At 45.5% G+C, this 13,517-nt stretch overlaps 1 protein-coding gene across 1 annotated transcript in view; it reads right to left on the bottom strand.

Annotated features, from left to right (window-relative positions):
• Positions 1 to 13,517, bottom strand: part of Clpb (ClpB homolog, mitochondrial AAA ATPase chaperonin) — a 153,177-nt gene that overhangs the window by 32,954 nt on the left and 106,706 nt on the right. Inside the window, exon 6 of the mRNA XM_008854047.3 lies at positions 5,530 to 5,627. Coding sequence (XP_008852269.2) covers positions 5,530 to 5,627 — 98 coding nt within the window. The remainder of the gene's footprint in view (positions 1 to 5,529; positions 5,628 to 13,517) is intronic.

The following is a 13,517-nucleotide window of genomic DNA, read 5'->3' as shown; positions in this document are numbered from 1 at the left end:
CCATGTGGGTGCTGGGATTAGAACCCGGGTCTTCTGAAAGAACAGTCGGTGTTCTTGACCGCTGAGCCATCTCTCCAGCCCCTATTTTATTTTTTTATTATTTTTATTTTATGTATATGAGTATATTGCCTGTATGTATGTAAGTGCACCAGTGTTGTGTAAAGCCTACGGAGATCAGAAGAGGGTATTGGATCCACTGGAACTGGAGTTATGGATGGTTTTTAGCTGCCAATGTGGGTGCTGGGAACTGAACCCAGGTCTTCTACAAGAGCAAATTTTTATTTTATGTATATGAGTATATTGCCTGTATGTATGTAAGTGCACCAGTGTTGTGTAAAGCCTACGGAGATCAGAAGAGGGTATTGGATCCACTGGAACTGGAGTTATGGATGGTTTTTAGCTGCCAATGTGGGTGCTGGGAACTGAACCCAGGTCTTCTACAAGAGCAGCCAGTGCTCTTAACTACTGAGCCATTTCTCCAGTCCCCCAGTGGCATTTTAAGTATTTTAAGAGGCGCAATGAAGTTAAAAAAAAAAGGCTTATGGATAACCTTTAAAATGAGAAAATCACTAATAATATTAAGTGGGGGAAACAAAGCAGATTCCCCAAATGTAACAGGATCATTAGTACCTTCTGGGCCAAGCAGGTAAGAACATAATACCTTAGGAACATGGCAGCACAGCCTATTCCCAGCCCATCTGCCCCCGTCACTGTCCCATTTAACATCTGGCACTAGATGGAGAAAGGTTAATGTTTTGAGTCCTGTGGCTTGAAGTTCACATGTTTGAGAAACGCTAGATTGGCAAAATAAGACATGGCTGCCAGTTTGAGACTTCTGGTATGTACAAGAGGTTACTAGTAGGTTTAAGCAAAAAGGCCACCTATGTAAGTAAATGTAGATACGGTCCAGAAAGAGCTAATGCAGTACCATAGAGGGCATACTTGTTTAAGTTCTTAATAGGCAACTTGATTTCCTGTGAGTCACTTGCTGCTTTGTTGCCTGTTCAATTTTCCTGGTTGAGATGGGGAGTATTATAAGAGCTACTGCATGAGTTGTTTTTTTTTTTTTTTTTTTTTTTTAATTTTTTTATGGGGCTGAGATATGGCTCAGTGGTTAAGAGCACTGACTGTTCTTACAGAAACCCGGGTTAGAGTTCCAGCACCCACATGGAGGCTATGAACCGTTCTTAACTCCAGTTCCAGGGGAATCCAAAGCCCTCTTCTGACCTCCGTGGCATTGCATGACACGGATGCACTCACCTACACACAGGCAATATACTCATACACATAAAATGAAAAAAAATAATTATTATTCTTATTTTATGTGTATGAGTGTAACGCCTGCATGTGTGTGAGTGCACCCATGTTACGCAATGCCCATGGAAGTCAGATTCCCTGGTCCTGGAGTTATGAGGGATTGTTAGCCTCTATAAGGGCACTGGGAATTGAAACCAGGTCCTCTGTAAGAACAGCCGGTGCTCTTAACCACTGAGCCATCTCTCCAGTCCTACTGCATGGGTTTGTTATAGGGCTAGAGAAAGTATATGTTGCACATGCAGCATACTGCCTAGATGCACTCAATAATGGGTGCCTGCTATTATAAATAAAAATATGAATAGTGGTTATGTAGAGGTGGTAGGGCTGAGATGCTTTTATTTGAGATTGGGTTTAGTTGACATCTTTTCCAGGAACGCCTTTCTTGGTCAGTCATACCGCTGATTCACTTGCCTGTCTCCCTGTCAGGCTATGAGTGCTGTGGTGATTTATTCATCTAGGCCGTGGCCTGGCACACAGCTGTCATTCATAAATACATGAGATATTATTACATTCCCTTCATCTTAAACTTTCTATAATGAATGCAATTGGACTAGAAAATGGCAGATCTAGGTGACTGAGGCTTAGCTGCACAGTCAGATAAGAGCAGGGAAGGCCTTAGGCTGGGTCTTGGTGCCCTTCAAGCCTGAGTTATTGCTACAGATGACAGAGATGGTTCTGAGGGGTAGCTGCTTCTTACCAACTGGCAGAGGGAGACAGAACTCAGGTCTGAAACAGCAATATTCTCACAAAAGTCTGCCTCAAAGAGCTAGATTTTGTAGTTTGGTGAAAAGCAGAGGAGAAAGAAGAGGAGAGCAAGAAGAGCTGAACCAACAGAAAGACAGTGCTGGACAACCAGGGAGAGCTAAGGCTGGTGAGCACAGAGGGGACAGGGATAGCAAAGCAACAAGGGGGGATGTTCAGGGAACATTTGGACCTTCAGGACTGATAGAGACTTAACTGGCTTAAGGCACTGAGGGTACAGAGAATGGACTTCTTCCTGTGAGGCTATGGAACTCCTGGCTGGTTCTAAGTGTTCTAACCCCCTACACCCCCACCCCAAAAGCAGCCCCTTCCACTGAGGGACAGCTTTGCCGGAGGTCTCCTCCCTACAGCTACCACCTAATAGGCCTAACCTTGTTCTCGCTTTGTTATGAAATGTGCCTTGCCCCTGTCCCCCTGAGCTACATACTTGGGTGTAATCTCTCCTATCTCCAAGACAAGGTTCTTGTCATCTTACTGCCTTCCTTGAAAGAGTCCAAGGGCTCAACCTCTGCCTAGCATGTGCTGTCTGCAATTGCCCCAGGAGCTCCAGCAGGGTCTGACTTACACAGGGGATTGTAACTACAAGTTGTGAACTCTGGACATTAGCCTTGGGGAACCAGATTTTGTTAAGTTCTCTTCAGTAGCTCTAAACCCTTCATCTGTCTGGCAGCAAGAGGCCTGTTCTCTTCAAAAGAAATCTTGGCCAGACCAGCACCAGCCCTATGTCACACCACCTGACATACCATAGGTGTTCTTAGCCAAACACAATGCTTGTCCTTCAGCCTAAAAGGGGAGATGATGGGAACACAGTCCTGGAGACTATCCAGAACCACTGGGGATTTCCCTGAAGCATGAAGCAAGTGGGAAAGCTGACCTGAACAGCAGAGCTGCTCTAAGAGTGGAGAGCTGACCTCTTGGTGGGATCTGAGTGCTTATGATGAGCAGAGCCCACCCTCATCCCTGATGACAGTGGCATATCGCACAATGCAAAGACAAATCTTTGTTGTTAAACTACTAAAATTTTGCATTATTATAGCAGGATAGTGCAGTTTATCCTGATGGGTACACAATTACACATCCAACGGGAACCTGTGGAGTTCACTATTCTTATTTCACAGAGGAAAATCTGAGCTTCACTAAGGTTCAATGAAGAAAGTAGCCCAAGGTCACACAGGTAGAGTGGCAGAGTTGGGATAAGAACCCAAGTCTCTTCTGTTTCCATCTAGTGAGCTGCATGTTTTGAATAAAGACAAGTGGAGTATCTGCCACTAGGTGGGACTCGTCACACTGAATTATTTCAAAGTACTTCAACCAATCTGTGGCCAGAGACTCTCTGGTGCTGGAAAGAGCAAAGACGAAGGATCGGAAGCCGGGTGCTGCAGGCCCGGCCCATCCTGGGACCAGTGGACAAATGCATTAGTTTCATATTTTTTAAAAATTTATTTTAATTTTATGTATATGAGTATTTTCCCTGCATATATGCAAGTGTACCATGTATGCAATGCCTATGGTGGGCAGAAGAGGGTATTGAATCCCCTGGAACTGGAATTCTGGATGGTTATTAGCTGCCTTGTGGGTTCTAGGAACCAAACCCAGGTCATCTGTAAGCAGTCAGTGTTCCTAACCACTGAGCCATCTCTCCAGCCCCCTAGTTTCAGTTTTGATGCTAACTCACTGCAGGGTAAAAGGCAAGCTACATCACACCCCTGGTTCATGTCTCCAGGAGTAAAACAAATTGGCAAATTTCAGAGATTTAAAACTCATGCCCAGTGCACAGCCCTCTCAGTAGTTGCCCGAAGGAAGACTATGCCGCCTGCATGGGCACCACTCTAGCCATCTTCTCTTCAACCAGAACAGTTGCATTTTCCTCTGATTTATTTATTTATGCCTTCATAGGAGTTCCCATTACTGGACAGATGACTATTTAGGTCCCTGCCAGGTCTGAGATTTGTGACTCCAATTCTTGGATTCTGCCCAATTATTTTTCAAATTACAGTTCTGTGGCTACGAGAAGTAGGAGCCTTAGTCTTATTTTTAGGAAGCTCAAATATTTAGTTGGGAAGATGGATTAAGATGGAGATGTTTCTGGCTCAGATTGTATACCAGGCTCTGGAATCTGGGAGGGGAAGGTGAAGGCATGACGATGGGAAGGGATGCTGTAGGAGGCTGAAAGGTATGTGAGACCTGGGGAACATATCTTGAGCTCAAAACTTTATGTGGGGGCTGGAGGATGGCTCAGTAATTAAGAACACCCACATGGTGGCTGACAACTGTCTATGACTCCAGTTCCAGGGGATCTGATGCCCTCTTCCTACCTACAAGGGCATTGCACACACAGATGTACTTACATACATGCAGGCAAAACACTCATAATTAAATAATTAAATTAAAAACAAAAAACCCCAAAACTTCATGTGTCTTGTCTCCTCCTCTGAAAAGAAGCTGGAGAACATCACTTCAAAAATAAATGTGAGCTAGAGAGGGAGAGAGCATTAATTCTCAGAAGCCACAAGTGGCTTGGCTCTCTTTCTCTTCATAGTCATGACAGGGAAAGCTCCCCATTCTTGGTGAGGCCAAGGCTGGATGTGTTTTGAAACAGGATCTCTCTAGCTGACCTAGAACTCTCTATGTAGACCAGTTGGCTTTGAACTCACAGAGATCCACCTCTTGCCTCCTGAGCAATGGGATTAAAGGCATGCACCAACATATCCAGCTCTGGGGTCAGCACACCTGCAATCCTAGCACTTGGGATTATCTCAAAATATTTCAACCAATCTGTGGACAAAGGACTCTGGTGCTGGGAAGAGCAAAGGCGATGGATCGGAAGCCAGGTGCTCCAGGCTCAGTCTTGCCATGCAATCTATGAATTACCTTGTAGCAAGTGCATTTGTGCTGAATAGCTTTAGCTGCCAACTTGACACACCTGGACAGAGGGAGCCTTGATGGGGACTTTCCTCTATTGGACTGGCCTGTGGCCATGTTTATGGGGTATTTTCTTAATTGGTGAGTGATGTGGGAGGGCCCAGACTACTGTGGGTGGTGCCACCCCAGGCAGGTGGTTCTGTATTATGTAAGACAGCATGTTGAGCACAGGCCAGAGAAACAAGCCAGTAAGCAGCTATCCTCCATGGTCTGTGCTCTAGGTTCCTGCCTTGGCTTCCCTTGATAATGGACTTTGCTTGTAAGCTAAATAAACCCTTTCTTCCCCAAGCTGGTATTGGTCACAGTGTTTTGTCACAGCAACTGATGGCAAACTAGAATAGCATTAGTTTCAGTTTTGATAATACTCTGGGAGTGCTAGCCTGGGCTATGTAATAAGACTGGTCTCTGCAGAAGAAAAAAAAAACCACCCTATAAGTGACCTTTGGTGTGAAGCCTAGAGCAGTATACAGAGTAGAAAGTTAAATGCTATATGGGGTGCTCACAGGCCTCCTGCTCTCTATCACTGACCTTCGTCTCGGAGGTCCTCAGAATCTTCATCACCTCCCCTTCTCGGGCATAATCCAAGGGTGTGTGTCCCATTTCATTCCTCTGCAGGGGGTTGGCTCCTGGAAGGAAGAGAAGGCTATATGAGTGATCTTCATTTAGAGGTGGCTTGGGGCCTCAATTTCAGTATGAGGAGTCCCCATGGAAGGTTGCCAGGTTGAGAATGGTACGAAAAACATATCAAATTATTCTGGAAGTAGAGTATGCAGTCCTCCCTGACAGAGATCAGGGTACCAGGGCCTCCTACATGTACACACACACATGCAGATATGTTGTGCATATACAACTACATGTGGCTGAATGTGCTAGCGAAACATCAAATAAAAATGTAGATTCACACACCCAACACATGTCAACACCCACATTCATATATAATATGCAATCACTAAAAGGTCCACAGAGCTCAATATATCTGCATACAGATGAACATCCACTCACAAAGCCATGCATAAGGGTTCCTTTCTAATGCGGATCGGCTCAACAGGGATGACAAGGTCTTCCTTTGTTCCTCTCAATTTAATATTTGCTTTTTTTTTTTTTCCTTTAAGAAAGGGTGTCCATTACATAGCCCTGGCTGGCCTGGAACTTGCTATGTAGAATATGCTGGCTTCAAGCTCATGGCGCTCCTCCTGTCTCAGCTTCCCAAGTGCTAGGATTACAGGTGTGCCATCACACTCAGCCCTTCTCTCTCCTTTATGCTCTCTTCCCTCTAGCCTGTCAGCTAGAGTGAGCTGAGTCCGCTAGAAGAGCATGAGCATCACAGGGACCTTTTCTCTGTGCTGCTAGCTGAAGATAAGGGTGTGTATGTTCCCATGACAAGAAACCCTTGACTATGAGAAAAAGGTTTGCTGGAGGCCACATCTACCTTCTAAGTGCTGGCACAGAGTAGCCAGATAGGGCGTCTACTTTGGCAAGGCTTGACAATAATGAGGAAAGGATCATCTGACCCTCAGTGCTGTGGACATTCCTCTCCATGACCCAGCTCTGAGCAGCTCACTCTCCTCCAAGGCCATCATCCTCTAAACCCTGAAGCAGTAGGGTCTGAGGACAGAGCTGGTCTTGACTCACAGGCACACCTCTCAAGACCATCAAGAAGGAAACCTAAGCAAGCTCAGCTATGCAATAACTGGAGCACATGGTAACAAGAATCTAGCATTCCTTGAGCACCTTTCTTGCCAGAGAAATGTCTAGAAGTTAAGGAGGATTTAGACTAGTCCCTGCTGTAAGGACATAATGGGTTAACTCAGGGTGGGGTATGATCACTGCTGACACACAGTAAACACCAGTTTTTCTAAATCTGCCTCTGGAAACACTTATAGTATGGTATGAAGCTCTCCCTGCTGAAACTCTGCTTCTTAAGACTCTATAAAGGTAACAATGATAGTAAACGTTTAATGAGCACTTTTGTGGTTGCTTGGTTTGGGAGGAGGAGAGGGAAGAAGCAGTAGGAAGAACAATCCTAGGCAAAAGAAACTTTCATTTTAAATAGTAAAAAATCTAATATTTTCATACACAATCCTATTTTCTATCAGGAATTTAGTATAAAACATTAATACTTTTATTAATATATAATTCACAAACTATAAAATTACTGCCCCCCTCTTTTTTATTTTTTTAACCATTGCTGGGTCAGGGCCTCACACATGCTAGAAAGTGCTCTACCACTGACCTACATACATCCCTAGGCTCCTGAAGTCCTGGAACATTTAACATTTTTTTTTATTCATTTATTTTTATTTTATGTGTCCGAGTGTTTTGCCTGCATATATGTAAGTGCACCCATGTAGTGCAATGCCCACAGAGGCCAGAAGACAGGTGTCTGAGTTATGGAAAATTGTTAGCCACTTGGGTAGGTGCTGGGAACCGAGCCCAGGTCCTCTTCAAGAGCAGCCAGTGCCCTTAACCACTGAGCCATCTCTCCAGTCCCAAGTCCAGCATTTTAAATGCATATCATTTGGTTGTTTAAACTCAGAAGGTTGTGCAAACATCACTACTATATAATTTGTTCCCTTCCCTGAAGAGAAATCCTGTACTGTTATCAAACATACCCAATGGTTGGCTTTCTCTCATTATAGATATTTCCTATCAGTGGAATTATGCAATGTACGGTCTTCTTCCACTTAGCATGATTTTAGGGCTCCTTTATGTGGTAGCATGGGTGAATAAGATTCTGATCTGTGGCAACACTACATATTGTTCTCTACCAGCTGATGGACATAGTAGATATTTCCCCTCTTTGCCTGTTAAGAACAGTGCTGTTAGGAACATTCACGAACAAGAAAGGTCTGTGTGCATGTGTGCGTGCTCTCATTTGATGTTGCTGTTTCTTGTTTCTCTTTTTCTTTTTAAGGAGATTTGTTATTATTATTTTAAAATTATGTGTATACATGTGTGTCTGTGTGGGTATGTGCACATGAGTGCAGGTGCCTGTGGAGAGCAGAGTTGTCTGATTTCCTTGGAGTTGGATTTACAGGTGTTTATCAGCCACCTGATGTGGGTGCTGGGACCCAACCTCAATTTCTCTGCAAGAGCAGTATGTGCTCTTAACCACTGAGTCTTTTCTCCAGACCTGTTTTCTGTTTTCTTGAGATCAGTCTCACTATACAGACCAGGCTGGTCTTGAATTTAAGATTCTCTTCCCTCAGATTCCTGAGTGCTAGTGCTTTACAGGTGTGGGCCACTAAGCCTTTTTTTTTTTTTTTTTTTTTAAAGATAGGGATCTTCCTATGTTGCCAAATTGAAAACTTAGGATCAAGCATTCCTCCTGCCCCAGTCTTCTGAGTACTGGGACTACTGGTACACACCACCACGCCTGACTCTGGCTATGTATCTTCGTGTCTCTTGAGTAGATGCCTTGGAGTGATAATAACAACAGCACTGGTATCTATTCATCTCTTAGTTTGTGCCTGGCTCTGTACTTTTTATGTATTTTATCATTTAACCTTCACAACCCTGAGGTATTAAAAATCCCCAAGATACAGACATGGGACTGTGTTCAGAGAAGTGCAATAACCAGCCCAAGGCCAGGAAGCTAGGTCTGTTGTTTTGATCCATGAGTCCATGCTATCCCCAGGTTTTCCTAACTCCAATTCACTCTCATCAGAGTGGTGATGATGCACCCCAAAATCCTTCAGTGCTTTTCATTGTCTATAGGACAAAGTGTGAACTTAGCAAGGGGGCAGGGTGTCTTAGCAAGGAAGGCTCCTCCTACTTCAGCACTGTGTTCACTGAACATGTCTTCTGAGGTTAACCTCTTCCCCCACAGTCAGGCAAATAGCCACACGTGGATGTTGACGTGTTTATTATCATTGGTAGGGTTCTAGGGTCTTTGAAGAACTCAGAGGCTCTGATGGGGCCTCATTCTTTCTGTCTGACCTGTTGTAACTCACTGGGCAGTTCATATCTGCAGGGCTCTGTATGCAAGGTAGGGACTGGCAGGCCAATGGAGAGTTTCCTTTTTAAAATAGATTTTAAAAGTTAAGTTTAAGGATTTTATTTTTAATTATGTATGTGTATGTGCATGTGCGGACACACCCGTGTGCACCTGTGTAGAGATACCTATGGAGGTCAGAGGCATGAATTCCTGTTGAGTTGGAGTTATAGGTAGTTGTAAGCTGCCCAACGTGGGTACTGGAATTGAACTCGGGGTCCTCTGCAAGAGCAGTTCATACTCTAACTGCTAAGACCTCTCTCTAGCCCCTTTCTTATACTTAAAATTATTTTTTGTTTGTTTTTTAAAGACAAGCTGGCCTTAAATTCACTATGTAGCCTATTCTGGTCTTGAGCTTGGCCTCCTGAGTGCTAGGAATACAGGCATGGTCCTATCACATGGCTTTTTTTTTTTTTTTTTTTTTTAAATCCTCCTGACTGTTTGGTGGCCAAGTGGGAACTCAGCTGTTGTCTCCTTTGAGTTCTATAAGATCTCACTTCAAGTCTCCCCTATGCCCAGTCTTTCAGTCTTATTTGCTGGTTCCCTTTCCTGTCTTTAAGAAGAGGTCTCCCTTGAGTTTGAATTTAACACAAATTCAACTGTCCAAGAGCTGATGGGATGAGAAATGCACACATGACAATAACACAGGCTTAGAGTGACCCATGTGCTGAAGAGAGGACAGACTGACAAGTACCACAGGGCTCAGGAAGGACCAAAGTGCTCAGGGTATAGTGTCCTGGAGTGGCCCTGCTCTCTGGGTGCTGGGCTTTGAAGGGGGTCTGCAAGGGTGGAGGGGACAGTTCCAGACAGCACCTCCCAATTCCTGCAGCACAGCAGAGGCAAAAGGAGCCCTAAGTAAGTGATGGATTAAAGGCCTCTTCTTTCTCTGGCAGCCTTGAGGGGAGCTCTACTACCAGACATGTGCTATGTGGAGTGGATATTAGAGGAGACCTCCTGGGGGGCAAGAAACCAGCAGAGAGAAAGGAGAACTGGGTGGGAAGATAAGACATGGGAAAGAGGAGGGAGACGAGGTGGGAGAAGACAGTGAAAGGGGGAAGAGGGTGAGATTAGCTGCTTCAAACAAGTGCTGTCAGTGATCTATATTTGCTTACAGAATGAAAAATGTGTGCCATAAACATTGGCCACTGAGTAATTTCTAGTAGGAGTTGTGTCACTTCTCATAAAGGATGGGATGGGGACAGGTAGGACATCCCTGCACCTGGGCCAGCCAGCACAGGGGCTTCCTTTTACAGCAGTGCTGGGCCTGGCTCCAGCCCAGGAGGCTCTCAGGTCAAGTCACTCATTGGGGGAAGCCAGCAGGGTTCTCCAAGGTTCTGGAGCCTCAGGGCAGCAAGTCTGCCCCCACTTTAGGAAGGCTGAGGCGGGGGCACCTGGATAATGTCCATCCAATATTACTGCCCAAGCCCCACATCCTCCATCTGACTTGACTAATTGCTCTAATAATTGATAGAACCTGACTTCTACCACTGATCGATTTCACCTCCACGACCAACGGCCACAAACCATTACACTCCAATAAATAACCACGCTGGGCCTCACCCGGCTGCCCTCTCCGGGGGCATCAGGATGGCTTGTGCCCTGGCCTGACCTCCCCTTGCCTCCCACCCAGGGCCCCTCCGGGCCAAGCAGCTGGTCTAGAGGGCCAGGCCTCTGGGAGCAAGTGAGAAGGCTGGACAGAGGTGGGAGTGCTAATCGCAGGCCATCCGTCACCTCCCACTGGCTGTCTGGGGCTAGGGCAAACACCTGGAGCACCCAAGGCAGTGTGGTGCAGGACCCCCTCCTTCCTTTCTTGCTCCAGATTAGTTGTCCCAGCTTATAATATTTGATAAATAGCAGCCTGGTTTCCTGGAAGCACGGCTGTGGCTGTGCCTGCCCGCTACAGCTGTGGAAGGTCACTCATTGGGGAAATATGTTTCTGTCAATGGTATTGAAAAAAGTTTAGTAGAGTGACAGGCCTCAATTTTTCAAATTTTATTAACTCCATCCTCTTAACCATTTGTCTTGAATTCCTTCAGATTCTGGGGATCTGTCAATAGGGATTGGGCCCAGAAAGTAGGGCAGGGGTGGGTGGGTGGTCATGGTCCTGGTGCTGGTTGGTGCCACTGTGGCTGGCTGGGATCTCCTCACCCAGGGAGGTGAAGACAGTTGAAAGAGGTGTTGGTGAGAGAGGCCTGGTTCACTGGTGCCTAGGGAGCCTACTGCTCTTCTCTTTGGTTTGACATAATCACAGATGCTCCAAGTGAAAAAAGACCTTAATGATAAGCTCTTCTAATTCCCAAGAAGTCACTTCCCTTCTACTGCATCTGGAAGAGGTGGTCCCCTGGTTCTACGGACGGTCCCCAGCATCTAGCCCTAAGATCATGACCCTCCAAGGCTTTCTCAATTCAGGGTGTTTAGATCCCTTCCCATATGAACCTTGACCTCTCTTACCGGTAAACTTTAGTCTTCCTATAAACACTCGTCCATCTTTTAAGACTGAGTCTGGCTTCTTTAGAAAGTCTTCCTTAGTGCCCTCCTACCAGCTGTCTGGGGCTGGGGCAAACACCTGAAGCACCCAAAAAGGTTGGGTACCATCCTCCGTGCTCCCATAGCCTTCTACCTGTCCTCTGCATGGATCCCTCAGTATTAAAGGCTATCCTATCCAAGACTGAATGCCTTCAAAAGTCAGGGTCTTTCATCTGATACATTGTTATCTCCTCTCCTTGTGACATACCAGCACAGGGCCCAGCACAGGTAGAGATATTTGCCAGAAAAAATGAATTGTTTTCTCCACAGGTGCTATCTTCTAAGGCCAAGAGAGCACAGTTGTTCTTTCTGCTGAAGAGCCTTTCTGATATCAGATGTGTGATCATGTCCCTTGTTCCTGTAGACCAAGGACCCAAGACTCTTTGATGGTCCCAGATGCCTCTCCACTTGTACTAACTACTTCCTCAGTGAGAAGTGGGAAATAGAGAGCAAGAAAGAGGCTTACTTGTTCTTTTGGTGAGAGGGCTGAAATTGGGGTGACCAGTGGGATTGGGGTGTCCTCTGGCCTGGTAGGAAAAGCTGGCAAACTGGGGGGTGGAAGAGGTTTGTCACTCCCTCATCCCTTGACGATACTGTGTTAGCTTTTGCCTACCTCACATCAAAGAGAATGTGTACAAGGCAGCTTAAACATGGTAAAGAGTGACACAAGCATGTCAGGTCACTGCTGCTGCTAATACTGACACGTTCACTGCCCCAGAGCTGTCGCCCACACTGCCCTCCACACTCCTGCACTTTCCATGACACCTGCTTCCCCTCTTAACTAGGGCTGGCAGGGTAGGGACACAGGACACTTGCTTTACTTTCCTGGTGGTGATGACTGCTATCCTGCCTTTCTCTATGGGATTTGTGAGGACAGACAGAAGGCTCGAATGTGGTTGAAAAAAAAGGACTGTGCAGGAAGACAGAGATCTGTGCAAATGCTTCCTACCCACTCCCTTTCCACATTTACTGCTGGCTCTTCTGCTCCCTTCGTCCCGTTTTCATGATTTCTACTATCTGTAATGAGAAGCTTTTGCTGAGTATCAGAAGTCCTTTCCATGATCAGAGATGTCAATGTAGACTAGTATTTTTGGTAATGAGCTCTCCATCACAAAAGCATTCAGACAGGTGGTGGCCACACTAGGTACGCTGTGTGCTTTCCCTGTCACCACACTCATACTTGGCTAGCATCAGGGCTGTCTTTCAGCCCGAGTCCTGCTCCTTGTCTCCCTGATTACCTGCATCCTACTCATTCTTCAAGGCCCAGTGACCAGTGATCTCCCCTCTGGGCCCCTGTTTTCCTCCTTTCTGGTCTTGTCTGCCATATTTTAGTTTAGCTGTCAGAGCTAGTCTATTTAAACTCTTTATGCCAGAAACTGACCAGTTCTTTGTATTCCCAGAGACAGGCTGGGAGGAACTCGGTAAGCACAGAGGATGTGGCAGTGTAGCCCTGTCTCCTGATGTCTCATTCTGAGCTTTTTCTATTAGCCATACCACTGACCACTGCTTGACAACATGTGCACATTAGACACAGGCCCCCACACAGACATACACTCTTACAGATATGCCGCATCTTAACTAAGAATATTTATGAGGCATGCATCCCATGTCATGTCTTCTGCTGGCTATCCCCATGGATTTAATTCTTAACAATTTGGTGAAGAAAGCAGAAGAGGTATTATTTTTTCCATTTTACAAGATGGCCTGGGTCTGGTAGAAGAGTAAGAGGAAGGAACCAGGCTAACATTTGTTGAGTATACAGTCTTTATATACACTGCCTGAGTAATTCATCATACAAAGAGAAAACAGAGGCTCAGAGAGCTGAAGTAATTTGCCCATGGTCATATAGCAGATAAACAGTAAAGCTGGGATTTAAGACAGGGATTTATTATACTACTTGCTTTCATATATGTTTGAAGTTTTACAAAATAAAAGACTTTTTGAAAGAAGTCAGTTCTGACCCCCCCCAGCTTGATGACTTTAAAAGAGGAAAACT

This window comes from Nannospalax galili, unplaced genomic scaffold (genome assembly GCF_000622305.1).
Source record: "Nannospalax galili isolate Female #2095 unplaced genomic scaffold, S.galili_v1.0 scaffold1387, whole genome shotgun sequence".
NCBI classification, from domain to species: Eukaryota; Metazoa; Chordata; class Mammalia; order Rodentia; family Spalacidae; genus Nannospalax; species Nannospalax galili.
This window is presented reverse-complemented; position numbering and strand designations above follow the sequence as displayed.